Below are 27,102 nucleotides of genomic sequence, written 5' to 3'. Positions count from 1 at the left end.
GATGTCTCAAACTTAATCCTATGATATATGTATGAATCATAAAATGGCCAAACGGACTGTGGGAGTTTTGGGATCACACTCTTTAATTAAATACTCCTCTGCACTATGTCGATAAAAAGGAGGTAAATAAGGTAGAGACAAATATTGAATTAACTTAATTGTGAGTTTTATTATTAATATTTTGAATTTGTCATCATTTTCATATAACGAGGTTACTGGTTTCGGTATAAATGTATACATAATTCATCTGCGTTAAATTACATGCTTGATCATGTCATGGTTCATCAGTACCTTCACAGAATACATTTATTAACCCATTTCCGTACTTAAGCAGTTGATGACTGTTAAATATTGAGGCTGAACTGTCCATAGTTTCTTGGGCTCATCCTATATCTCTTCTCGGTTATTTCGAAGATTAAAATTTAATATGGCATTTTGATTGGATTTCTTCTTTCTACACGGATCCTTCGATAACTTATATGACCCATGGTAACATTTTGAATGTTAGATTCGTGATATATCCTCATTGTCTCATTTCAGTTGCTTCTATTCTTTTCACTTGATCGCTGTTTCACAGCCATACACTAATGTTAAGAGATCTAAAGTGTTATAATATTTTTAATTTCTTCCTGGTATGTTGTTTTATTGGAATTGTAATATATTGGAAGTTACTCGACTTGTTCTGTATTGATGTAGGAGATGTTTGAAAGACAACAAAGGCGGTAGCCAAATAAATGTAGATGTAGTTTCTTTCTAATATTGTAAATGATCAAAATTTCGGTTCTTAGGGATATCTTTGATAAATTCAGGGATCTGTTCCATAAAAGTTACAAAGGTAGAAGGAACAACTTAATAGTGCAACTCAGCAGTTCTCAACCTTTGGTATGCGTACCAGTTGTGGTACACGAGCATGGATGGGCAACTCGTGCTCCCAAAGTGCTAAAAAACCTTGAAAGAGAGAAAGGCAGACGGAGCCAGCCGCAGCAGTTACAAGTTGTTTGTAGTTTCGCTGCAAAAGCCACGGTGCGCTCTGGCGGCTCATGCAGATCATCGTGATATCTACTCCATGATTTGAATTTCAGAATGACGCATGGTACAATAATTATAGTAATTTTAGACAGACTGTACCTAAACACACATAAGAAAATTATATTATTCCCTAGCTTTGTGAATTAGTTTAGTACTGGAAATACAAACTGAATACAACTTTTTCAAGATACAACAAACATAGTTGCAACACTTATTTATTATTATACTACTTGTTAATATTTTATTATGTCTTATTTGAAACATAGAACGTGAGAATTTACAAGTATTTATACATTATTCTGTACATTTATCAATTCAAGCTATAAACTTTGAGGATCCTCTATCGGCTGTAAGCCAAAAGGATTTCAAAAAATCTCGATTCCTTGTCAATTGTCATTGTTTCTCCAAACTTACCAGTGAATTCTGCTGTAAGGCTTGAAGTAGGGTCTTATATTTGATAAGAAGATTTCCTTATCCCTTTTCAAGATTGTTTATAGGCAAGGAAAGTGAAGTTGTCTATGTTCTACATGATACTGCCACATTTCAAATTTATTCATAAATGGTCTTAATTAGTCGATCATATGTCGTGCAATTCTGCAACTCGCACGCACAACGTGCTTACGATATTTGATATCAGTCTCATCTTGTTGATATCCCATTTTTACCTTTAGCTATTCTAAAGCAGATGTAGACTAAAACCTTCACTGTGTTTATTTGTAACATAAACTATGCGTAAGAAAGTGTAATATAACATAATATAAGCTTTACCTCCCTTCTTAATAAAAATAATATTTCTCTCTCGACTCATCACTAAAGGGAAATGATCTGGGAATTACATTTTGTTTTTCACTTAAAACGAGCCGCCACTTATTGCAGACGCGAGCAAACTTGTATACAGACACTACAGTACAGAGTCCGTTCTACCTGCACTGAGGTTGTGTTCACACTTTGAGAGCACGAGTTGTCCACCCATGCACATGAGCCACTGCTGGTGGTATTTACATGAAGTGTGAAATAAAATTATGAATTGTCGTGAAATATATAAACCCGTGTAGGCCTATATGTTTTCAAATTTCAAACAATGAAAAATAAGTAAAATGATTTCAATAATATGTGTTAGAGTATAAAATGAAGTCATTAATATGTGTTTTAGTATTTCTGATAGTTGTCCAATTTCAGTAAACCTCGTTAATGTTAATTGAATAATGTGCAGTAAAACTAGACAAGGTAAGAAGTCAAACACTAGAACTACAAGACTATTAGCTTTAGGAAGCAGGACCCAGGGCTTATTTTAATGAGTAGATACTATATTTGGGTTATATATTTTTTTAAATAGCCCAAAGTTTTTATTCTGCTGAGTTTGAAAATTCTGTCCGGACATATAATACAGTAGTCCAATAGAACCAAATAAACATTATAGTTAGTCGTGTTATGATGAGTGACTGTCGAAGTTCCTCTCTTAACACAAAGCATTACTTCCTGCAAGACAATGTAGTCTTTGATTTTCCTTGTGATCATTATGAAAATACTCCGAAAAACAAAACTTAAAAATATTTGGAGCAAGTAAATATTTAATTATCATTGCCTGATATATTGCTAGCGGACATAACATTAGAAATTATATTCGAAATGTTGAAATGTGTACTACTTTGTACTGTGTACTGGAAACTGGAACAGATGTTAACATGTTACTTTAAAATTAAAAGAGAAATTTAACATGCATACACTTACTCCGTAAACACATTGTTTACCCTATTTCAGTTTAATCAGTGAAATATCAGATAAAATGGAGATTGTATTGGACATCTTTTTGAGGAAGTTAGCACAGTTTTTCTGGAACTAATAAATCGTAAGGGATTTTTTTAGAAATAGTATTTCCTAATCCTATAAACATTTCTAAGAATGATGCAGCTATGTGCGGCGTGATCTCGTAGAACACCTCCTTCCAGTGCTTGTTGAGAAGTTCGTTCATTTCGTCACCTGTAAGCAATGAATCCTTAACTCATTTACGTATTTGAAAATGAAAGGCTATGAGACTATAACAGCCATCGTGAGTCCCAATAATGAGGTGACAGAAGGTGCCTAGAATGAAATGTTTTATTCTCTCAGCAAATATTAATAGCACTGTGATACAATTAATAGATATGTGGCTTTATAATTGCGGTATTTTTGCGTTTGTGTCTACAGAAAAGTAAAATCATCATCATTCAGCTTTCGAGGACATAGGACACGGTTGACTTCTTCTGGCCTTATTCATCCGTCAATTTTATCATTGGTGGGCCCTGGTTCCTTGTTATATTCGGAAAATATTCCACTGTTAATTTTCATAATCTTGATCTGGATGTTGGGTTTAGATATTCAATCCAGTTTGTTTGGTATGTTAGTATTTTCTTTTTCCAAAATGTGAATTACTTCAGTCTTGCAAAGTTTCTTTCTTAAGTTTGAATTTTGACCAATAGTATTGTATTCTGTTCTTTGCATAAATTTAATCTCGACAGATTTCAGTCAGGAGAAGTAAAATTTTGACAGAAAAATGAATTATTTTAATTTTGTCAGTGTGCATTAACGGCAATTGTTACGTTGTTATTGTTTAGTCAACTGTTCGAAGACAGGTCTGAACTTCAAAAGTGATACCAACAAGACATCGCTTATGAGGTAACTAGGCCAGGAGATAATCGGGAAGAGTGGCCAGTTCATTTCCCCCTCCCTTGCATACATCGCCGATTAGCTACATATTACACTAATCAAACTTCAGATGGATACAAGCAATACTGTTACGTTAATGTTATATATTTCATATAGGTATAAGCGACGTTTAATAGATAGAGGATTACAGATTTATTTGTGTAAATATTTGTTAGCCCTAATATTTTACACATTGATTCATACCTGCGAAGTTTAATGTATATAACAGTTGGATTAGTATAAATACATGTTAATCCTAATATTTTACAGATTGATTTATATACAAGATGTGTTTTAAATGTTCGTGGCGTGACATATAGATGACATTAAAAACCTGTCAACAATGCCGCTATTTTTAGCTGCCATTTTAATCACAAAATTATTGTGCTGAACAGATTGGTAAAAATGAAAAGACTGAGCTCCGTGTTGTCATTAAATCTTTCATGAAAAAGGGAGTTAGTCCAACAGAAATGAAAGCAGACATGGTTGCTACACCTGGGGGATCCGCTCTACTGTTGTCCACTGTGAAAAGATGGGCTGCACCATATAAACATGATCGAGAGAGTGTGGAAAACGACTCCCATTGTGGATGTCCAGTAACAGCAACGAGTGAAGAAATAGTAGAAAAAGACCACGATATGACGTTGAATGACGGTTGACTAAAAGTACGGGAAATTAGCGAGGTTATACGTATCTAAATTGAACGGGTGTGCTACATCTTAGTCAATGTCTAAGGCATGTCGAAGGTCTCCCACTGTAAGGAAGGTTCTAAGTTTGTTAGCACCGGAACAAAAGTATGTCCGATATCAAATTTCGAGAGATTTTATGGCTCGGTTCTATAAAATTACGTCCAATTATTTTGTCTCGGTTTGTGGTCACTATTCAAACCTGGATCCTCTACAACATACCTAAGACAAAGCAGACATCGAAGCAATGAAAGCACATTGTTTGTCCACCTCCAAATAAAGCAAATTCAATTGCAATTCAATTGAAAGCAGTTCAATTGGCTGGAAAAATCATGGGATTCTAAGGAGGTAATTAAGGGAAAGAATAATAATCGGAGAATACTATTCAAATCTCCTGCAGCAACTGAAAGGGAAAATTCGGGAGGAGAGGTCTTGTATGGCCTAGAAGAAAGTGTTGTTGCTTTACGACAAATCATCTGCTCACATGTCTACAATCACGAATACTCACCCACATGAAATACGGTTAAAATTGTAGCCGTACACTCCTACTCATCAAATGTCGCACCGTTGGATTTTTTATTTTCCGAAAGCTCGAAACTCATGTAACTGGGGAGAAAGTTCGTCATATTGAAGATGTTATTGCAGCAGCAGAAGACTTCAAGGAGTCCGTTTACAAGGAGAGTACAGCAGCATTGTGGCACCGGTGGACCAAGTGTGTATGTCTCAAGTGGGATTATTTTAAGAAATGATTGTTTCAGAATAATTCTGGTTTAATTTCTATGTCAGGCTCTGAAGTTTTTAAACAACCTTCATAGGTAGCTGCGAAGTTGAATATACATTGAATATTGATCCGTGTTAATCTTTGATAGGCGTAGGCCCTAATATTTTACAGATTGATTCGAATAAGGTATCTCCGAGGTTTAATTTATATTGCAGATTGATTCGTAGTTGCTACCTCTAATATTTTAGAGATTGATTCGTATAATAATAATAATAATAATAATAATAATAATAATAATAATATTTATTTATTCTGGCGATGTTAAGGCCATCAGGCCTTCTCTTCTACTTTGCCAGAAACAAGAGAAGCTGATACAGTTTGCAGTAATAGAAGTTAATGATTACATACTAATATTTCAAGAACAGTGATAAAAATTTTATATAGTCATACAAGCACAAGTTGAGTAAAATAATGCAAACATACTAAGTAATAATTACAAAAAATATAAGGCTAGAAGTTACACTCAATGAATATGCAAGCGGTAAGTGATGCAATATCACAAATTCAAATGTAAATTATAACAATGAGGAAAATTACATATATACACACATACACACAAAGGAGAATTGAACATGAATGAGAAAGAAAGAAGACATTTTCAGAAAAATGAGTGAAATATGTACTAACAATTTGTAGTATTATAATGTATATTAATAATTTCAATGATAAAAGTGCATACAACAATCATGATAGCATAAAGGAACGGGAAAATTAAATCTGAAGCTTGGAGTTAGTACTGGTCACATGTTTAAACAATTTACTTTTTAAATTGCAATATCGTTCGACAATTCCTGAGGGAGCTGGGTAGGGAATTCCAGAAACGAATTGCTGATACTGTGAAAGAGGAAAAATAGTGGGCTGTTTTATGACAAGGCATAGATAATAAAGAGTCATTTTAGAACGAGTACCCAGGCTGTGATAAGAGGACAAGAAATTAAAACGCAGCGAGAGATAGTTAGGCGAAGAAGTATTGATGATGCGATATAGGAAAATTAGTGAATAGATATATCTTCGGTCCTGTAATCTTAAGGGAAAGTGTAATGTGGTCGTATTTGCGGATATTGCAAATGAAACTTGGGCTAAGTTAGAAGTTAAATCTGTTAGTAGAATGTCGCAATAGTCAAAATGTGGCAGCGCCAATGTACTGGTATGTATGAGAATTCTTTTGAATTGAAAAGGTAGGAACTTTTTCAGGCGATTTAATGAATGTAGGATGAGGCAGACGGTCTTGCATGTCTGTGACTTGGAAATTCCACTTGAGGCCCTCATCCATGTACACACCTAGATATTTAACATAGGAACTGAATGAGGTTATAGCTTGATTTAATTTTACAGAATTTATAATAACGGATTTTGAAATGCGTACGAGCCGTTGTTGCCCGATTAGAATTGCCTGCGACTTATTTGGATTTAAAGTTGAGTCGAATTTTGTAGACCATGCTGATATTGAGTTCAAGTCACTGCTAAATTGGTCTATTGTGTCATTTAGAGTTTCATGTCGCGTGTGTGCTTATATGACGGCATCATCACCATAGAGCATGTATTTACTGTGTTTTAGAGTATCAGATGCCATTTTTGTATACTGAAAATGGAAGAGGCCCCAATACGGATCCCTGGGATACTCCCGCCTTTACTGGTCGTCATGTTGAATATTGGTTATTGAAAATTGCACACTGCTGGCGGTCATAAAGATAGGAGGAGAACCAGGTAACCGAGTTGTCAGAGAGATGCAGGGCTCTGAGTTTGCGGACGAGCAAATTTATGTTCACAGAACCGAATGCATTCGCAAGGTCATCACTGTTACCTTACTATTGTCCATTGCTTGAAGAATGTCTTCAGTTACTTTGACAATGGCAGTAGCAGTACTATGGTCTGCACGGAAGCCAGATTGATAAGGATTCAGAAGATTGTTCTCGTTCAGATAATCAGAAAGTTGCTTGTGAATGATTCGTTCCAGTGCCTTCGACAGGGTAGGTAAAATGCTGAGAGGATCGTAATCGCGAGGTACTGATGGAGTTTTGACTTTGGGAAGGGGATGTACATAGGTTTTTTTCCCAAATATTGGAGAAAGTTGCACTCATAATAGAGGCTTTAAAAAGTTTTATATTAACTTCCCATCTACGTCTCTGTATCCCTAAAGGTCTTTTTCCCCTCCGGCCTCCCAACTAACATTCTATATGCATTTTTGGATTCGCCCATACGTCCAACATGCCCTGCCCATCTCAAACGTCTCGATTTAATATATTATGTCAGGTGAAGAATACAATGTGTGTAGATACCTACTAACCTTAATATTTTACATATTCGTGTTGGTACCTATGAGCCATAAAACTTTACAGATTGATTCTGCAGATATTTATAAATCCTAATACGTTATATATTGATATGTGTAGCTATCTGTTAGCCCTAATATTTTACAAATTGATTTGTGTAAGTATCTTCTAGCCCTAATATTTTATACATTGATTCATGTTCGTACATATGAGGCCTATTGCTTTACAGATTGATTCGTGATTACAAATTAATTCGTCTAGGTACTTGAAGCTTAATACTTTAAAGATTTATTCGTGTAGATACCTGTGAGCTCTAACATTTTACATGTTGATTCCTGTATGTGTGTGTGAGTACTAATACTTTATCTATTTATTCGTGTAGATATCTTCGAACCTTAATATTTTACAGATTGATTCGTGTAGGGATGTGTAAGCTCTAGTGATTTGTATAGGTATGTGTAAGCCCTAATGCTTTACAGATTTATTCCTATAGGTACCTGTGTGCTCTAATATTTTATAGACTAATTCGTGAACATATATATTTCTGTAGGAACCTGTGATACCTGATATTTTACAGACTGATTAGTGTACGTACCTGCGAGTAGTAATATTTTACAAATATAGTCGTGTAGGTACATGTGAGCTCTAATAATTCTGTCTGAAATTTTCGTTTCGAAACTCAGTTTGATAAAAATTATTATACAGAGGAGGATAAAATCTTGTTATGGATAAGTAAATACCTGAGGTTGAGGATATCTCCATCTTGTGTTATTTTCATTAAAGGTGGATGAATATTTGTGCTGAAATCAATATACTGTTGCACTTATTGCGTGTTTTTATGAAGGACAGAAAATTTTGAGCTCCACCATGAAAGCCAATTTGGATTATATCTTTCTCATGAGTTATTTTGCGCTAAAATTGCTATATTTAATTCTCCATTGAATTGGTTCGAGAATGTACAAAATTTTGCCTTTACTTCAGAAAGATTCACTGCACATGGATGGATGAAGAGATAGGGGAGTAGACCAAAACTCACTTTTTTATATCAGGCCGATGAAAAAGTATTCACTGTTCTAATGTGAACGTATGTTTTACAACATCACAGTACTTTTTCATATGCATCAATAGTTGCTGGGAAAATAAGTTATTTTTTCGGAATTGTGAGGAAAGAAAACAGACGTCATAGAAAAGATAATAAAAGTGTGAAAGGAAACTTGATTTATAAAATATACTCTAATACATGGCTGAATTAACGATGCACAACCGGGAGCAGTGCTGCTGGACGAGAAAAACAGAAAGTGAGTTGTGAGTCATGCTAGGAAGGATATTCACAGCAAGAGCAGCATCAGTCGAGATTATCCAGTGAGGACTGAAATGTCCTGGGTTCAATTCCAGGTGAAAACAAGATTTGTAAACTTCTACAAATGCTACGGCCTCCACCGGGTTTTTACCAGTGGTGAAAGAATAGCAGAACATGAAATGCATTACACTACTGCCTCTGTAGTATCTAACTCCGTACTTCTATTGACTGTGGATGATGTTTGTGTTACTGTTATTCACCCTATTTCAAAATGCATAATTGACAAGAGAGAATTTGCAGTGAAGGAAAGTTTGTCTTACCGAAACGCTTGTCGCCGTTGAAGAGGTTGTCAAGGTGGATGTACATCCTCTTTGGGTCCAGGTGAACTTTCGCTGCAGACAACAGTAAATGGTCTACTCCATTAATCTTCTGACTCGAGAAGTGATATCGGATCTTGCATTTTGTATCGACTGTCGGATGAAAAAAGTACGTATCTTATGTATAAATATTTTTTTTAAATATGCACTCCTTTAGAGAACTAAAAAAACTATGTTTAGCACTAAAAGCAGTAGTTGTTCTAGTACAATGTATGTTCTTAAATGATAAGCTCAGAATCGGAGGACTAACCTCGAAACATCCAGGCCGATTGAAAATCGATATAATATTATGTTATGCCAATAGTTATGATTTTGTGAATCCTTTCTCTTCAGCTATTTTAAAGTTAAAATTTGTAATGTATTGGGATCATTTCTCACGAAAAAACACTTCAGGAGATATATATATATATATATATATGTGGGTGGGTTTCTATTCCATATATATGTGGGTGGGTTTCTATTCCATATATATATATATATATATATATATATGTATATATTGAAATTGTAAATTTAATAAATTAAGCCATTACGGAATCCCCTTTATTCATAAAAACAATCTTTCTGCAAGAATATATCAGTGATCACTGAGCTGGAGGCATTATCTATAATGTCTATCCTCTACCGGTGTCTTTCCTTTTGATCATAAAACATGTGAAAAAAATCAATTTCAGGTCAACATTTACTAAATGAAAGGCGTATTAGTGCCTATAAATGTCTGTTTTACATTTCATTGCCTTCTGTGTTTACAATGCCAATTTTTAAGTACATAAACAACAGAATTAATAAAAAATCTTTCGAATTAATGAACTTTTTATATCTGTTATTATTATAGGTGGAGCAGTACTGATGTCAGTGTTAGTTGAAACCATATGAAGGGTACACGGGAAAAACGATCTAGGTCCATCAAACATCGAAATTGAGTTAATAATGTTATCTTATAGTGGAAAGGAAGTACTATCATGTGGTCTAGCTAGTAATAAGAAATCATCGTTCTTGACAGTCCAATACGTCGATTTCTATTAAATAAACACATAACAAAGTATTAAATGCTTAAACTTCAAAATTCGTTTTTCTCGAAACTTTCTAAAATGGACCTTGATCGTTATTCCCGTGTACCCTTCATATGGTTGACAGTCACTAATATTGTTGAAATAGCAATAAGATTTCGTTACCTCGCTTCCACAGTAAAACCTCAGTACTGCGTTTGAGGAAATTGCAAGAAGAACAAAGAGATATTGTTTTCATATCCCAGCTAACCGCTCATGTTGCCACTGTCGTTGTATGCAAGACATCATAGGCGATTACGAAGCGTGGGGCATTGAGAGGATAAAAGAATTCGTGAAGGGGGATTGACGCACTCTGCTAGTTTGTGGAATCAACACCGGTCAATTTACAAAGGATTGCACTAGCGGCCCGCGGTTACAAAGGTTGGCAGTTCTACATGAAAAATAGTGTATTTAGCAAAATTATGCTGTTTATTGCATCTAAATCGGATAAAGCGTGTAATTACAGCGCCTTCTCGAAGTTGACTCTGCACCCGAAATTGTACTCCAACCATTCGCGTGCCCTACTCATCCGTGCGCTACACCTCTCCCACCCGGCACAACTACACGTAGTGGAGATATGCTCCACATGTTGATACCGGAATGAACAACCATCAGAAACTTCCTGTTCGAACGCTTTTAACTCCTCCGAATTTCGTTACGCCTACTTTTCTAGCCTACACCCATACCGGCAGTCGGAATTACAGTATAAGACATTGAGCTGCAATTTCTCTTTTAATTTAGAAAAGGGTTGGTCGTTTAGGTTTTCATTTCATTCATTTTAAAATAAAATATTTCCTTACACACACTGACTAATCATCTCACTCAACCCACAGTACTTAACACACTGGAACTGTAATGATATACAGTAAATCCAGAAGCCTATGTGTTCTCCTAACGCAGGTCTTAAAGAGATGAGGGTGTTGGCGGTTCTTCTGTATATTCGGAGAGAGCTGCTTCGGTTGCAGCTCTAATGCAGTCTCATGGGAGGGTGAAGGAAACAGGTTTTCTGCTACCGACTACCCTACGTTGAGCTCCAGGAACTGCCGATTACAGATCCGAAAAGTACACTACAGATAAAATTCTCGAGCAGTTCAAGGCTCCTACAGATAGTAAAATCTCGAATCGAAGAAGAATGAATTGGAAATAAAAAATGAAACAATGAACTAGATTACATAAAAGCACGTTTTACATTTTACAGATCCATGTAAATGGCGGTTCTGCAGTCTGCAGCTGTGCAATTCTTATTGTACAGCCGCTCCTGACGAATGGTGTGTGTGTGTGTATGTATATATATATATATATATATATATATATATATATATATATATATATATATATATATATATATCTGAGGCAAGCCTTTGTAGATAAATATTTTCTACATTATCTGTATATGACGTGTTGCAGCAGCCAAATTTAGATAAGAAGCATAGTAATGAAAAATGATTGTATCTTAGTTTCATTAATTCGCCATAGTGTATTAATTGCTTTAATAATTTTACAGTAAGTTAAAAATAATTAGTTGCATTAACATCATTCTCAGACCAATTTACTCGCAAACTGATTAACAGAATCTGTCCAATAGTTCTGGAGGAATCTACAATTATACAACCGCGGTGGTATTGTGGGTAGAGTGCTCAAATTATAATCCTGTGGACCCGGGTTCAATCCTCTGATTAACCCCTGTTTAAAACTTGTATTGGGCAAGCCCGTGGTCCAGGTAACTCTGATATTTTGTCCGGGATCTCCGGTTCCCCCTTGGCATCCCAACAATTCTCCATAATCTCATCTCATCGCGGGTGTAGCGTAGACTAACCTCTTACGGCGCACCTTGGGTAACGACTATGTAGGTAGATTGGTCTACACAACTGGATTCATATGGGTGAGTGACAAAAGTGAAGTGCCCGCCATTGTTAAAGGTGTTTTTTTTTTTTTTAGTATCAGAGATATTGAAACAGTCATTTTCAAAAAGTGCCCAAGTAGTCTTTTTTGTAGTATCTCTTTCAGCTATCAATATTCTGTAATGTGAAGCACCTTGGTACTTCAGTATTTTTTTTGTCTTTGAATTTAGTTCAAAGTTAAAACAGAGTTTGTTTTTTTTTTTTTCCTTGAGGTTCGTATTGTGAAATATCACACTAATTGTATAGTGTAAAAAAGCCCCCACAAAATTTTATTACTCGTCTCTCGGAAAATAATCTCAGTAATGGTTGATATATTTGTGAATAGCCTAAGTGTTTATACCTCTGTCACCGTTGATCAGCGACGAGAACTGAACATAAGACATACGTATGTACAATGCGATCGAAAACTCCCTCCGCAGCTCTGTTAGTTCTAGAAACCCTAGAATATAACCATGTAGAAATTTGGTACTTCCCCATTCATTCCGTTTGACATCACACTCCCAGTCCACCATATGTTTAGCGGCCAGTGCTGCCACTTGAATTCTCTGTCTAGTGGATTCTCGGCTACACAAGCACTGCGGAGAGATTTTTCGATTGCACTGTAGATTATATACAGGGTGTTTCCGAGGTGGTGTTACAAACTTTCAGGGATGATGGCGAAGGGCTCGTGTATCAATTTGAGGTAAGGAACCCTGGTCCGGAAATGACCGAGTCGAAATTTACAAGCAAAAGTAGTTGTGTGGAAATGAAATAATTTTATTCCTCTGTACACCTTATTTATGTGTATTTATCTGTACATCTTACACCTACTCTAGTCATCTGACGTTTACGTTGTCTACTTACAGTTTTCCATTCAATGCGCTGTCTGAGGGATGGGGACAGGAAACTACACTAAAGCAATGCAAATAGCGTAATGTGTAACGGACTGGTCGGTCCTGATATGCACGTCTGTAGACAGCAGTGTATGTGTACAAGTTGAAGTGTCCAGTCGATCAGTCCTAGTGAAAGGGAGGAGTACAGGAGAGCGGAATAAGCAGACCTAATTTTCGAATACGAATGAGCCAATGGGAACAGTAGATAAGCTCACAGATTGCATCGGGCAAGTACCCACGTAGGAGACATCCGGGCGATACCATCTTTCCACGGCCGTTCCAAATGTTAAGAGAAGGAGGGCACGTGGTGCCAAATTACAATTCCATTTCCACACAACTATTTTTGCTTATAACTTTCGACTCAGTCATTTCCGGACCATGGTTCCTAATCTCAAATTGATACATGTGCCCTTCGCCATCATCCCTGAAAGTTTGTAACACCATCTCGGAAACACCCTGTATATGCTGTGGAACAAGAACTTCATTTGTGACTGGCCTTATGTAATCTATGTGCAAGTCTCTTACCCAGAGTGATGTTCATGTTTCCCGTTCCTTCTATTGGCAGCATAAGGATGTGTCCTGATGCGTTGTACGTACTCAACACCTTAATTTGAGGTACGGTAAGCAGGAATGTAGTATGGCTCGTATTGAAGTCATGTCTGAAATGATATTTCTTTGAATGTCGAATTGTATACACTTACATCTTGGGGGTGGGAGGGAATCCGTGAAGGAGTGAATTTGACTAGGGTTTCAAATTAACATCTAATAATCTATGAATATCTTTGCAGCGTGTGATTACATGGCAGGCCTACTGTTTTCAAATCTGCTTTACAGTCTGGAATGCAGCGAGTATTCAATCTCTTGCACATTATTTAAGACTGAGTGTAAGCAGAGTGCACGATGGTTGATTCCTATACTCCACTCATAATCCATTTCTAATCGATCTAAAATTCATAATTTACAGTATTAAAATATCTGATATGTCACTAGTCAGCCTGTACAGTACAAGAATCAAGTCTGAACCTGTTCTCGCTGCGTCATGGTAGTTCTTCGAATGGGGAGTGTTGAGTTGTGTGAAAATGGAGTGCGTGGAGCAGAGACCTGTAATTAACCACCTGAAAAAAGAGCAGCCTATGGCTCAATTTCAAATCCATCGTGAACATAAACTTACCGTAACTTCGAGGTTATGACATAGTAAATCAGTGATGTCGTGAATTTAAATGTAGGAAAACATCTTGTCAGAAGTAAATGGGTACAAGTGACATTTCTAAAAATGTGAGTTAAGTGCATCCGAGATAAGCTAAAACATAAAAATATAGTGGCAAAGGGATATATCATCATCATCATCATCATCATCATCATCATCGTCAGTAGCACTACAGCCCGGGTCGAACCTCGGCTTCTTTCAGGATTCTTCGCCATTTGTCTCTATCCCTGGCTACAATCCACCAATATCTTCGACATCACACATTACAATTTAAAATCAAAACATCACTGTGTTTACGAAAGCTTAAACATTTTCAATCATATTTTCTCAAAATTAACAGAAGTGCACTTATACCTGTTTGCTTCTGACCCCCTTATATACAAATAATTGAGCCGTTCAGAGCAAAAGTGGTGTAAGTCAAAATTGGGTAATGAGGTTTAAAGTAAAAATTCTGTAAAATACAGCGCAAAGTAGCAATTAATATGCCCTTCTTACTATCCACTGACTACTAATAGTTGAAATAAATTGAATATTATTTGCTACTTTGCGTTGTATTTTACAGAATGTTTACTTTAACCCTCATGACCCATTTTTGACTAACACCACATCTGCTCTGAACGGCACAATTCATTTATCAAAACCTATCCCGTTGCAGTGAACGAACACACATTTTTAGGTTATGAAATGCAAATATTTTACGACGTCATATAAAATTGCTTTAAACTGATATAATGTTCTTTCTATGTCACATGACATTACAGAGGCATATTTATAAACCATTAGATCATTTCTTTAATGATCTCATTTCATCTAATTATTGATGTTACTCATTTGAAAATAATCAGGGTTCTTATAGAGTACATCTTTTAAGTGTTTGTTTCACGCGTCAGGAATATTACATAATATTAAAAAAAAAACATGAAAATGAAATACAGTATAACATAGATTGATAAATTAAAATAATTTAAAATAATTGAGACACAAAAGTCTGAATGAAAATGCAACTTATTCAGTATTAGAATCAGATTACAATGTAGTTCGTTACTTTGTAACATTGACGATGGGGCGCCTGTATTGTACTATGATTCATAGTCTATGGTAACTGCTTGCAATTCTATCCTATTTATGCATTCACGTGACGTAATAGATGTACAAGGAGAAACTACTGAATCCACTGTACGTTTGGGAACACTAATGCGCTGTCTGCTTATATGCAATCTCTTTGGATTTATCAGAGCCTTTTCTTAGTACTCTCATCATAAAGTGTAACGCCCTCCATGCTTTGCCCGCTGTGTCAGTCACGTGTTCCCTCTAGCCGACATCGCTGCTAAAAGTTATTCCATTTGTTAACTTCCGGAATGGTTTCACCCCTAAAGTATACGACGCGATTATTTTATTTCTTTTTGTTGTAAAGCTGACTGCTTTGCTCTTCAGATAATTTATTTTCATTTTGTTGGTCATTGCCCAATCGTTTATTCTGTTGAGGCCATTCTGAAGAAGAGTAGTATCTTCATAACTTTTTATTTCCCTGTATACGACACAATCATCCGCGAATAGGCGAACTCTGGACAAGATGTTAGCTGGCAGATTATTTGCAAAAGCCAGGAATAGAAGGGGCCCCAATTCACTCTCTGTGGGACTCCGGAAGTAATTTCTATTGGGCTCGATAATTCTTCCCTCACCCATACCCTCTGAGTGCAAGTTAAAAATTCTTTGATCCAGTGGAGTACTCTGCATCTCTGCATCTACTTGGCTATTTGAATCTATTCCGTTTTATTATTATTGTGATGTACCTAAGTACGTATGATATTTCCGTACAGGAATTCTGCATTACCATATGATGAAGGACGAGTGGAGCGGAGAAAAATTCTCTCCGGCACCGGGACTCGAACCCAGGTTTTCAGCTCTACGTGCTGACGCGTTATCCACTAAGCCACACCGAATTCCAGTTCCGATGCCGAATCGAATCCTCTGAGTTTAAGTTCCACCTCTTAGTTTCCCTTCAGTGGCCAGCCCTCATGTAGTCTACTGTGTGACAGTGGCACAATGCCCAACACACTATGTGCAGAAGTGCACTAATCACGAGTAACTAAGTGGTCGGGATCCGACGGCATGAGCGCCATCTTAAATCACTAAGTGATTATTTACGCATTTTTTCTCAAATTAGTAGGTTAGAGATGGGTAAAAAATAGCTGAAACAGTTTATTTGAAACTGTTTCACAATTGAAACTGTTTCGATAAGAAACAGTTTCGTGATATAACCTATTTCAACTATTCCAAAGAGGATTACACTGCTCCAGTGATCACTTCAACGTTCCACATACTTCCAAGAGGTTCCTCTTCTTTGTTGTCTGCAATGACCACGTAAAGCGCTATCATTGACCTCCAATCGAAAATAGATATGAAGAGTCCACTGCAAGAATGATGGATGTCACTTTCTTGTCGAAAATAAATCAAGACTGTCAATGCATAGCTTAAGACATATAGATTGTACATAGAGAGTTATATGGCATTAACAATGATAGTCATTGTCCAGTAATGATCGGAAAATCTCAGTTAAGCTATGAGCGCTAAGCATTTCAAACTTTCAATTGCTTCTCCTGCAAAATGTATTCCAAATGACATCCATCATTCTTGCAGTGGACTCTTCATATAATATTATCCATATTCCACACGGCCTTCGTGCAACAGTAGCCTATGTAGGATCGCGCAATTTAATTGTACGAATCAAATTCCCTAATAAATCTCCTAATTATTAGCTGTCCGTTGATGGAGAATATGTTCATGGTACCCTAACATAGTGTTAATTATTAATATACCGCGAAAAATATCATTGGCTAATGTCATCGTTATTAAACTCTCCTAGGGTTATATGCGTTATTTATACTCAAATCGATTCATTTTGAATTGTAGTTATTTACTGTACTCTTTAACAGTAGCCTACTAAAAATGACTTTCGTCGTCATAATACACTGAACAGCTGATTTAAAGACGATTCAAGGGCTTTGAAACATGTTCCTGAAGCAGAGGAGAAGTTGAAACAGTTGGAAAACGTGGAACAGTTGGCACTGATGTTGTAAACATATTCTTATGAAACTGTTTCTTTGAAACTGTTATTTTGGAACAGCTTCGTTCAGGAAACAGTTACAGTCGAAACTGTTTCTTAAAAATAACAGTTTTCCCAACTCTAATAGGCATAATATATTATTGTGATGTACCGAAGTACATGTGATATTTCCGTGTAGGAATTCTGCATTACTCCGCCCTACCCATCCTTCAGCATATGGTAATGCACGTAAATATCATATGTACTTCGGTACATCACAATAATATGATATGCGTAAATAGTGATTTAAGACGGCGCTCATTCCGTCGGATCCCGGGCGCTTAGTCACTCGTGATTAGTTTACTTCTGCACATAGTGTGTCGGACATTGTGCCACTGTCACACAGTACATGAGGGCTGGCCGCTAAAAGGAAACTGAGATGTGGAACTTAAACTGAGAGGATTCAGTCCGGCATCGGAACTGGAATCCGGTGTGGCTTAGTGGATAAAGCGTCAGCACATAGAGCTGAAAACCCGGGTTCGAGTCCCCGTGCCGGAGAAAATTTTTCTCCTCTCCACCCATTCTTCACCAATTCCGTCTGCTAAATCCTGATATACAGCCACTAAATGACTCTCATATGAGTAGCCTCCCCGAAATCCATGCTGACACTTATGTAACCAATTTTAATCATTCCAATGCTGCCTTAGATATGCTGAAATCAAGTGTTCCAGCTGTTTGCAAACCACAGAGGCGAGGCTGGCTGCTCTGTAATTCTTTTGTCTCTGAGCAAGACCCTGACATAAATTGGCACACTATTGCATCTTTCCAATCTCGCGGGCAGTACCATTGTTTATTGATATTTCAAAGATAGGGAATCATGGCTTCCCCTCCGAATTCTAACATGTCTCCGGCGATAGCATAAGGTCCTACTGATTTATGAGTTTTTAATTTAGAGACCCTTCTCCTTATGTTCCTAGGCTTGATAGAAAACTCACCCATATTTTTTCACAGAAGATAAGTTAGGTATTATTGCCCTCATCCAAAAAACAGTGGCATAATAGAAATTTAGTTTTTCTGGGTTTTCACTGTGCTGTACAATAAATTGATTGAGGTCATTTTTTTAGAGGGGGCTCGAATAGTTTTCCTAGCGCCGTCTCTTCACATACATATAAAATTCCCCCCCCCCACCCACCTGTTTTGCTCATCTTTGAAAAGTTTATTTAAGTCGTTTGTTTCTTTTTTTAACGCACGATATAAAATGGAGCAATATTGTTAAATAAAATGGAAATTTACTATCATGATTTATTAATGAGATTGAAAGTTTGTATTTGTGCTCATTTTATGTAAACAACAGTTGTCTGGTCCGCCCCTGCATTAGAACAGAGCATCTGTTTTTACCGATATGACTGTATCCGCTTGAGCTGTACCGTGTACTTGTAAACCTCTTCTACCCCATCCAGCAACGTTTTCAAACGTCTAATATTGTAAACTTTAATAATTAGTTAAATATTGCACTTAGAAGAAAATTGTAAGGACATTTTTTCTTCCTTATGACATGAATAAACATCAGTTAAAATAATGGCACTTATACTCCTTACGCCCCGTTTAAACACGTATTTTGAGGGACAACAAACGCAGTTTGCCAATGAAAAATCTTAGCTATTTGTTGATTGTGAATCCTTTGCTGATTTTAGACTTCTGAATAACCTCTGCTTCTACCTCCAAAGAATAATGTAAGTTTACGTTCATTAATACTGTTACAGGAATTAATTTTTTAAAATTTATTAATGCACTTTCTTTGGCAAAATTTGTGCGATTTTTATGGGCATATTTGCATGCATATTTATTAGTCTTTTAGGACATGAACTTATGGATCCTAGTTATAATTTGTCACTGTGACTCACGAGTAGTTCTGCAGGTACGCATCCTTCAGCCCGAGCAGCTTCACGTCTCTCATAGTGAGATTCAGTTGTCCTCGTCCCTGTCCATGCGACAGTTTTATTTCTTTGATCTCCAAGGGGTCGAGTGGGGGTGAGTTGAATAATCTTTCACCTGAAAAAAAATATATACATACGTCACTACATCTGGGTGAACGCAGAACATAATTTCTCTATCAACCGACATGCATTGTGATGAAGCAAGAAATTTGTTACATAAAAAATACGTTCTCGATAGCTCTGATAACGAAAATTTGATTCGTGGTGGTTTACTTTCTTTATACAGCGATATGTACCCTGGATTGATAGGTAATTTTATAAGTTTCCACTTATTTACAGTCTTTAATATAGAGCACATAGGTAGAGATAAAGTTTTCACATTCATTATAACTTTTATGCTCGACCATGCCGAAATGTAGTAATTATACACCTGGTAGCAGTCTTTTAATGCATGTCATTAAAGTACACCTATTCATTGAAGTTCAGGTTTTCGATTATTCTCGGATATGCAATCGAAAGACAACGAGGGAAACGTCACGGAGGCTGGAAATCCAATACTTCGCAGAAGGTTATGTTCTGTTACTATAATAATTAGCGTTAATTGTAAATAATATTCAAATAAATTCAATTTGTCATCTCGTTTTTCAATGTCGAATTCAATTTCAAGGTTATGTCAAGTTTACTGTCTAGGTTATATCAAGGTCGTCGACATTCGTTGCCCGGAAAAAATCAATACTTTCGCGTCTGCGCACATCTCACAATTTACGAGATTGTACTAGGTCAGTTCGCTCCCCAGTCACATAATAAAATGAATACTTATGAATAATTTCATGTTAGAAATATGGTCGAGCATAAAAAGTCGTATGAAACTTGCCTATAATGGTAATTAAGACGCTCGTATGGAAATTATGAATCTCGCTTGCGCTCGTTTCATAAACATCCTCGCGTCTTAATTTCTATCATTATAGGCTCGTTGCATAATGTACTATTATTGAAATTTAAGTTGTTTAGAGATTGGGAATTATTTATTTACTAAGTCATGTAGAAATTCAGGAGAACTTTTACCATCCTAGTTTCATATTCGAGTGAAATGTTCGAAATTCTTGTTGTATATTTTCTTTCAGCGACGAGTACTGAACACAAGACGTCTTACTATTGTTTAGATGTATCAGTGGCGTAGCGTGGTTTCCGAAGAAAGGGAAGCAAGCAAGTTTAATTTAGTAATAATTATTGTTAAATTCATAGATAAGAATGTAATTTGATATCAGTAATTAAGAACCGTAGATGTTTCATTAATTAAAAGTAATACTCCGCTAACAATCTAGCCTTATCGTGTATAATGCAGAGTACTATTTTCTAAATTGTTTGTTGTAATACACTTTTATGCTTGTTTGTGTGTTAGGTTAGGATATATTATATAATATGTTTTGTTTGTGTGTTTTCTTTTGGAGAGTGCTTGGATGTAATCGTAGATGAGGGTGTGAAACCTACAAACTAGGACTTATTTTATACAGAACTTACAGTCAAAAGACCCGTGCATTGGATTTAAGAGAAAATTGCTTTGTATGGAGTGTGGCATTGTATAGGGCAGAAACATGGACATAACGACGAAATGAAGAGAAGCGAATAGAAGCATTTGAAATGTGGATATGGAGAAGAATGGAACGTGTGAAGTAGACAGACAGAATAATAAATGAAGCTGTGTTGGAAAGAGTGGGTGAAGAAAGAATGATGCTGAAACTGATCAGGAAGAAGAAGATAAATTAGTTGGGTCACTGGCTGAGAAGAAGCTGCCTACTGAAGGATGCACTGGAAGGAATGGTGAACGGGAGAAGAGTTCGGGGTAGAAGAAGATATCAGATGATAGATGACATTAAGATATATGGATCATGTGAAGAAACAAACAGGAAGGCAGGAATTAGGAAAGACAGGAGAAAGCTGGGTTTGCAGTGAAAGATCTGCCATTGGGCAGAACACTAAATGAATGAATGAATGAATGAAGGTAACAAAAATACAGGCATACAAAGAAAAATATGAAAAATGCGATTTTCGGTCTCAGGAAAGTTCATTATACATATTAACACTAATTTATTTTTGTAAAATCGAAAGTTATCAGGAAAATTCAGCCTACAGTTTTATTATATATGTATATATACACACAGGGTGATTCACGAGGAAAGTTAAAAATTTAGAATACGATATCTTAGGCCATTTTGAAGGAAAAAGTTCATATGAACATAGGTCCATTTTCGAACGATGGCGGAGCTAAATGGATTTTTTTTTGTAAAACGTCTCGCCCCAGTGTGAATCAGACGTTACCATATGCTGCTGACGTGAGACGAGGCGTGAGACAAGGTCAAGGTCGCAATGAATGATGTAACATTGGAAACTGCATTGTGAACGATGTAGATAAGAGGAAGAAACCGGGTGGTGGGGCATTACAAATGTACTATCGCCTGCCCTTGTCTGATGTAATGACACAGAACCCGTAGATAACACAAATAGCCTACACTATCATCAATTCAAAGCAGTCCAGTCAGCTACCTACAGTACGGTAGTTATACAGATACAGTTATCGAAAGTGTTAAGTTGTGTTTTTCAAGATGCCTTATAAATTTTCGACTACAGAATACGCCATCGCTGAATATGAACGTCACTTTCCGAACAGAAGGGTACCATATCGAAGAGTACTTACTGTCTATGGGGTTGGATGAAAGACTTGGTATTGCAGAGGAAGGGGGAAACGAGAGAGGCGCTAATCGACAGTATTTTTGATGCGGCATAAAGAACAGCTACATGCAACTCTCCCGAGCGATGAGCGCGATTCACGCCCGAGCGCAACAATGCATTGAAACAGAAGGAGGTACCTTTGAAAATATGCGAAAACATCGACCCCGACGTCTAGAATATTAAGTATGTATGCATACGTGAATGTAAACTTTAAATTTGTCCGTTATCTGTCTCTAAATGCGAGTTAGTACAATGGAATCCTAGACGTTTTCATGAAATCAAAGAGCCATATCTCCGTAACCGTTCGAAAACGGACATATATTCATACGAACTTTTCGACTCAAAATGACTTTAGAATTCACATCCTAAATTTTTGAGCGTTTAGAATTATACTGTACTGTAAATATTTTTTTTCACAACGCAGAAGTGCACGCATTGTATTCTTCACCTGACATAATTAGGAACATTAAATCCGGACTTTTAAGATGAGAAAAGTAGCGCGTATTTGCTCATCCAGCAATTAATATAGAGTGTTAGTTGGGAGGCCGGAGGGAAAAAGACCTTTGCGGAGGTCGTGACGTAGATGAGAGGATAATATTAAAATGGATTTGAGGGAGGCGGAATATAATGGTAGAGACTGGACTTATCTTGCTCAGGATAGGGACCGATGGCGGACATACGTGATGGTGACAATGAGCCTCCGGTTTGTCTTAAAGACATAAGTGAGTAGGTAAGTAACTGTAAATAATTCACATTGCTTGTAAATAACAGTGCACAAATCAGTTCCAGGAGTATTGCATTATATTCGTGAATCACTTTGTACTGTACATGGACCGAGAAGACGAATAAAATCTTCATGCCGACGCGGTGTGATTTGTATTGTATAACCTATGATTTGTTATTTACTTACCTTTGACGAGGTACGGAATTATTTCTCTGCCGCTTTTCAGCCCACATTCGTTGAAGTTTGGGTCAAAGCGTGAGCAGACTTTGAAGTATGAGGCTGTAATAGAACACAAGTAATGTTGTTATTCCTCATATAGGTCTACCTAATGTCGATATGTCAGAAAGCTGTCTTGCGGTGAAGGAATTCACTCTATCATAAACTTCGATCCGTGTAAAAATTCTCTGATTTACCATGAAGAATTGAGCGATGACGACCCATCATCTAATCGGGAAATTAACCAGTTGTAGGAAAATGGAGGCAAGGCAGAATTGTAAATCAAAGCAGAGACATTGGAAGAGATTTGAATACAAAACTGACAGTGGTACCTTGGTTCAGAAAGGTTTCATGGAAATATGTCTTTTGTTAACATAAATTGTACAAAGTGTACAAATTGCTCTTTTTGCTTCTTTATTTCCAATATTTATTTTTATTTATTACATACTCTTTAAAATTATAGGCCTGAATGACTTTAATTTGAGTTATAGCCTATTTTTATACTTGGTTATTTAACGACGCGGTTTCAACTACGAGATTATTTAGCGCAGATGGGATTGGTGATAGGATATGGTATTTAGCGAGATAGGGCCTAGGATTCATCATAGATTACCGGACATTTGCCTCATGGTTCGTGAAATCCTTGGAAAAATCCAACCAGGTAATCAGCTGAAGCGGGAATCAAACACGCGCCCGAGCGCATTTTCGGATTGGCAGACAACTGCCTTAGCCGACTAAGCCACGGGGGTGGCTGAATTATACTTGTAATAGGCCTGTAATACCCACTCCACACCTATTACAGGTCGAATTGTAATTAAAGTAGGTATGCAGGGTGTAACAGAAATAGGCTACTTGTTCAAACTTTGGTGACAAGTTCTCAACCAAAACGAAAAAGAGACATAGCTTACAAACATTTGCCCATAAACATTTGGTTTAGCAGAGTCGTAGCGTGACTTCCGAAACGGGGGAATCAGCCCAAGGGTGTTAGTAATAATTATTCTTAAAAATAATTAATAGTAAGAATATAATGTTACAATAATTATTACGAATTACGAATCATATATATTAAATTAATAAATGTTATAGGCTTACTCTGCTAACAGTCTTACCCTATCGTTTATAATGCAGTTCAATTCTTCGATCTTTCTTTGTGAATACAGTACGCCTAAAAAATTATCCTCAAAGCTCTGTGTGGACTGTAATTTGACTAGCAGGGATTTGTCAATGTTGATTAAATCCAGACATGATAATTTGACGTGGTTCTGGGAGGTTCTCAAAGAGTTTTTTATTCTCTTTAAAGCGGAAGATGTTGGTTCACTTGCTGCACTGGTTGCCGATGTAATTTGGATCTACTCACGAAGCTTGGTTGCTTGAGGAAAAATAGAGGTCATTTCTGAAGTACACTTGCAATGATGTAAGTCATGTACACTGTCTTTCAACACCTGTATCTGAATCAATTACCACAAGGTCACTTGTGACAGAACATTCCGTAATTCTCTATGAGACATTTAAAAGCTTTTTCGGGGATTGATATTTTATATTCAGAAACATATTTTGCATCGAGAAGACTAAAAAAGGAAAAGTTTCGGGTTCTCAGAAAATCTTTCGGAAACATTCTGGCATTCTGTATCGATGATCTTAGCTCATAGCCGTCTGTATGAGCATTTTTTCCTTGTCCTACCATGCAGTCAATTCGAATTCGTTTGGTACGTGAGCAGTTAGATGAAGAGATGTCTCTCATTTTAGTCCACAGGTGATCAACATTTTTCGTCATGTGTTGCATGTCATTTTTAAACTTGTCTATTTCTTTACTACAGAATGCAATGTTTGAAGATTTTTCAAGATCACATTACAATGGGGTGGGGGGGAATGCCGACTTGAAAATGAAATCGAAGTCGCTTAAACACGAGAAATGATCACATGCGGATGATATTGTTTCCATATCCTATTCATTTGAATTCAGGGGCGTATTTTGCGGGCTACCGGGGCTACCGGCGGTAGCCCATGGAAATTACAAAAGAAAAAGTTTATAATATAACATAATGTACTAATTTTGTATTATTAGTTTTACCATAGTAATTAAAATTAAAGTAATTGTTCGAAATATTTTGTGTAATAATAGGGTCAGCGGTAGCCCAAACCCTTTAACCAGTATACGCCACTGTTTGAATATTTAATAATAGAAGCAACGAAACTTTCAATTCCTTTTTATATTGGTGAACAGGTTCAACTAGACGACTTAGGTATTGCCAGGTATTGCTGCGCTCGGTCGTGGGTTCCATTTCCGATTCGGCTGATTACATGCTTTGGTTTTTCCCGAGATTTTTTCCAACCCTCAGTAAAATTTCAGATAATCTATGACTATTCCTCGGGCTCATCATGGCAAAATACCATATCGTTATCTCCAATACTCCTATAGAAACTAAATGATCTACGAGTTGATATAGCGGCGTTAAATAACTAACTGAAAGAAACACCTTACAATTAACCTCTTATTAATAATTTAGAACACAATCCAACTTACAAACTACCTAAGTTGCAACCAGTTTGTGTCTAAATACATAACTGAACTTGATGAGACATAAATCAAGTTTCATTAACTTCAGCAAACAAATAGTAACTACTTCTATATTCCCAGTAGTAGTCGATGATTGGATGATGATAATATTCCAATTTAGAGGAATCTGTCTGTAAAACACCTTTAAAAAATTTGTTACTGTGTGACTTCAATTAGAGTACCGGTACAGAAATCTAAGAAGTAAAATCAAATTTTGAGAAATGAACTTTAACATCAGCACGCAGTGTAAAAAATGACTTTAATATAGGAAATGAACACACTTGCTAACTACGAGATAGATGAAATAGAATATTCAGAACGTGAGATTGAAGACAATGTAACGTAAGACTTACGTAGTTGGGAAATCTCCGCGTGGGCGAGGTGTAGTATCACAGCTAGCAAGATCAGCCTCATGGTGGTGCTGTACTGTACAGAAAGCCACCAGCACCCAGCCTCTGTCTACATTTGTAGGAAAAGAATTCCTTGTCCTTCTCTTGGCTATGATTTCAAAGCACTCCTAGTGAATTAATAAAATTGTTTCGCAAGTTTTAAGCAATTCCATATTTTAGCGAACATATATGGAATTACAACAGGTTTAACTAGTACTTATTCAATATATCTGTTGAGTACTTCAATATATGTTTTGCTTTATGAGTTTTCTTAGAGTCCGGAGTTTTACGTAATATTGATCCTAGAAATATGTAGATAAATACGTAACAGAAAGCCTTAAAATATATTAAGTAAGTAATATCACAATTTCACAGGGAGTTGAAAATTACCGTTTATAAAAATAGTTTTATTTTAAATAGACAAGTAAAGTGATTAATTTCATACAAATTACACATTTATATGACATATTCGTGATTTAGTTTTCAGTGAGATTCTAAAGTTAAACGAGGCATGTAGCACAATGTACCACAAGCTATTATCCATATTTTCAGAAACTAAGTTCTGTTAGCTATTGGGCATTATGTTCTTTTACAGCGAAAACGAACTCGGGACATCCCACTAGGTTACGAGTGCATATTTAAAGAACTGGATGTGGCTAACAGAAATGTCTTCTGGAAGGCTCCGAGTTTTTTCGATGAAGATCTGCCTAATAGTAAATAAACTGGCGTAATTCCAATTTCTCTCACTACTTGCTGACCTGCAGTTCCACGGACAGCACTGAATTCATTTTTTCGCCCCAAATGGTATCATCCTTGAGTGAAAGTCCTTTAGTTTTCAACTTTTCGATGCTTTCGGAAATCCAGACGAAGTTTACCTGCCTTCAGGGTGGAGTACCATGAGGTTGTAATGTAGCGAGATCTTCCAGTCATCTGGTTTTTTCCAGAATTGTACACACAAAGTGCAAGACAAAATTATTATCGGGAAAATACGAGGTTATGCCTGATTCGTTATCCTTTTTGGAATACTGAATTATGTATATCATTATGTACTAAAAACTTTGAGTTTAAGATTGTATGAATAAGTATTCTTATAATTCTTTATGCTGAAATATTAATAGTTTTCTTTTCAACGTGTTTAATTAAAATACATTTAGCATGAATGTTAACTTTATATAGCCTAATAGTTACGGCAACCTGGCAGGGCTGCTAGCAGAATAGTGTTCACAGTACGTAGGGTACACGGTGTTTAGACGCTGATATCTGTTGAAAATGAATATACTGTAGAAGTAAGAACATTGAACATAAGCCCTACAAAAATTATATCCCGTAGTTTTTTTTTAATT

The 27,102-nt window shown here is 36.4% G+C and overlaps 1 protein-coding gene across 1 annotated transcript; it reads right to left on the bottom strand.

Annotated features, from left to right (window-relative positions):
• Positions 1–1,304: 1,304 nt before the first annotated feature.
• Positions 1,305–25,853, bottom strand: LOC138700487 (protein takeout-like). Its single transcript, XM_069827093.1, has 6 exons — positions 25,724–25,853; positions 22,784–22,876; positions 19,111–19,258; positions 13,479–13,612; positions 9,075–9,224; positions 1,305–3,009 (listed from the first exon to the last, which is right to left on the bottom strand). Exons 1-6 carry the CDS (start codon positions 25,782–25,784, stop codon positions 2,849–2,851), a joined length of 747 nt encoding a protein of 248 aa, XP_069683194.1. The 5' UTR covers positions 25,785–25,853; the 3' UTR covers positions 1,305–2,848.
• Between the last annotated feature and the right edge of the window lie 1,249 nt (positions 25,854–27,102).

The sequence above is a fragment of the Periplaneta americana genome, chromosome 5 (assembly GCF_040183065.1).
Source record: "Periplaneta americana isolate PAMFEO1 chromosome 5, P.americana_PAMFEO1_priV1, whole genome shotgun sequence".
In the NCBI taxonomy this organism is placed as follows: domain Eukaryota; kingdom Metazoa; phylum Arthropoda; class Insecta; order Blattodea; family Blattidae; genus Periplaneta; species Periplaneta americana.
The sequence above is the reverse complement of the archived record's forward strand: the minus strand, read 5'-3'. Positions and strand labels throughout refer to the sequence as shown.

Coding starts and splice junctions, on each gene's coding strand:
- LOC138700487 (XM_069827093.1), bottom strand. CDS start 25,784: ATGAGGCTGATCTTGCTAGCTGTGATACTACACCTCGCCCACGCGGAG. Junction 22,877..25,723: donor CGCGGAGATTTCCCAACTAC/GTAAGTCTTACG, acceptor GTTCTATTACAG/CCTCATACTTCAAAGTCTGC. Junction 3,010..9,074: donor CAACGGCGACAAGCGTTTCG/GTAAGACAAACT, acceptor CATTGCTTACAG/GTGACGAAATGAACGAACTT.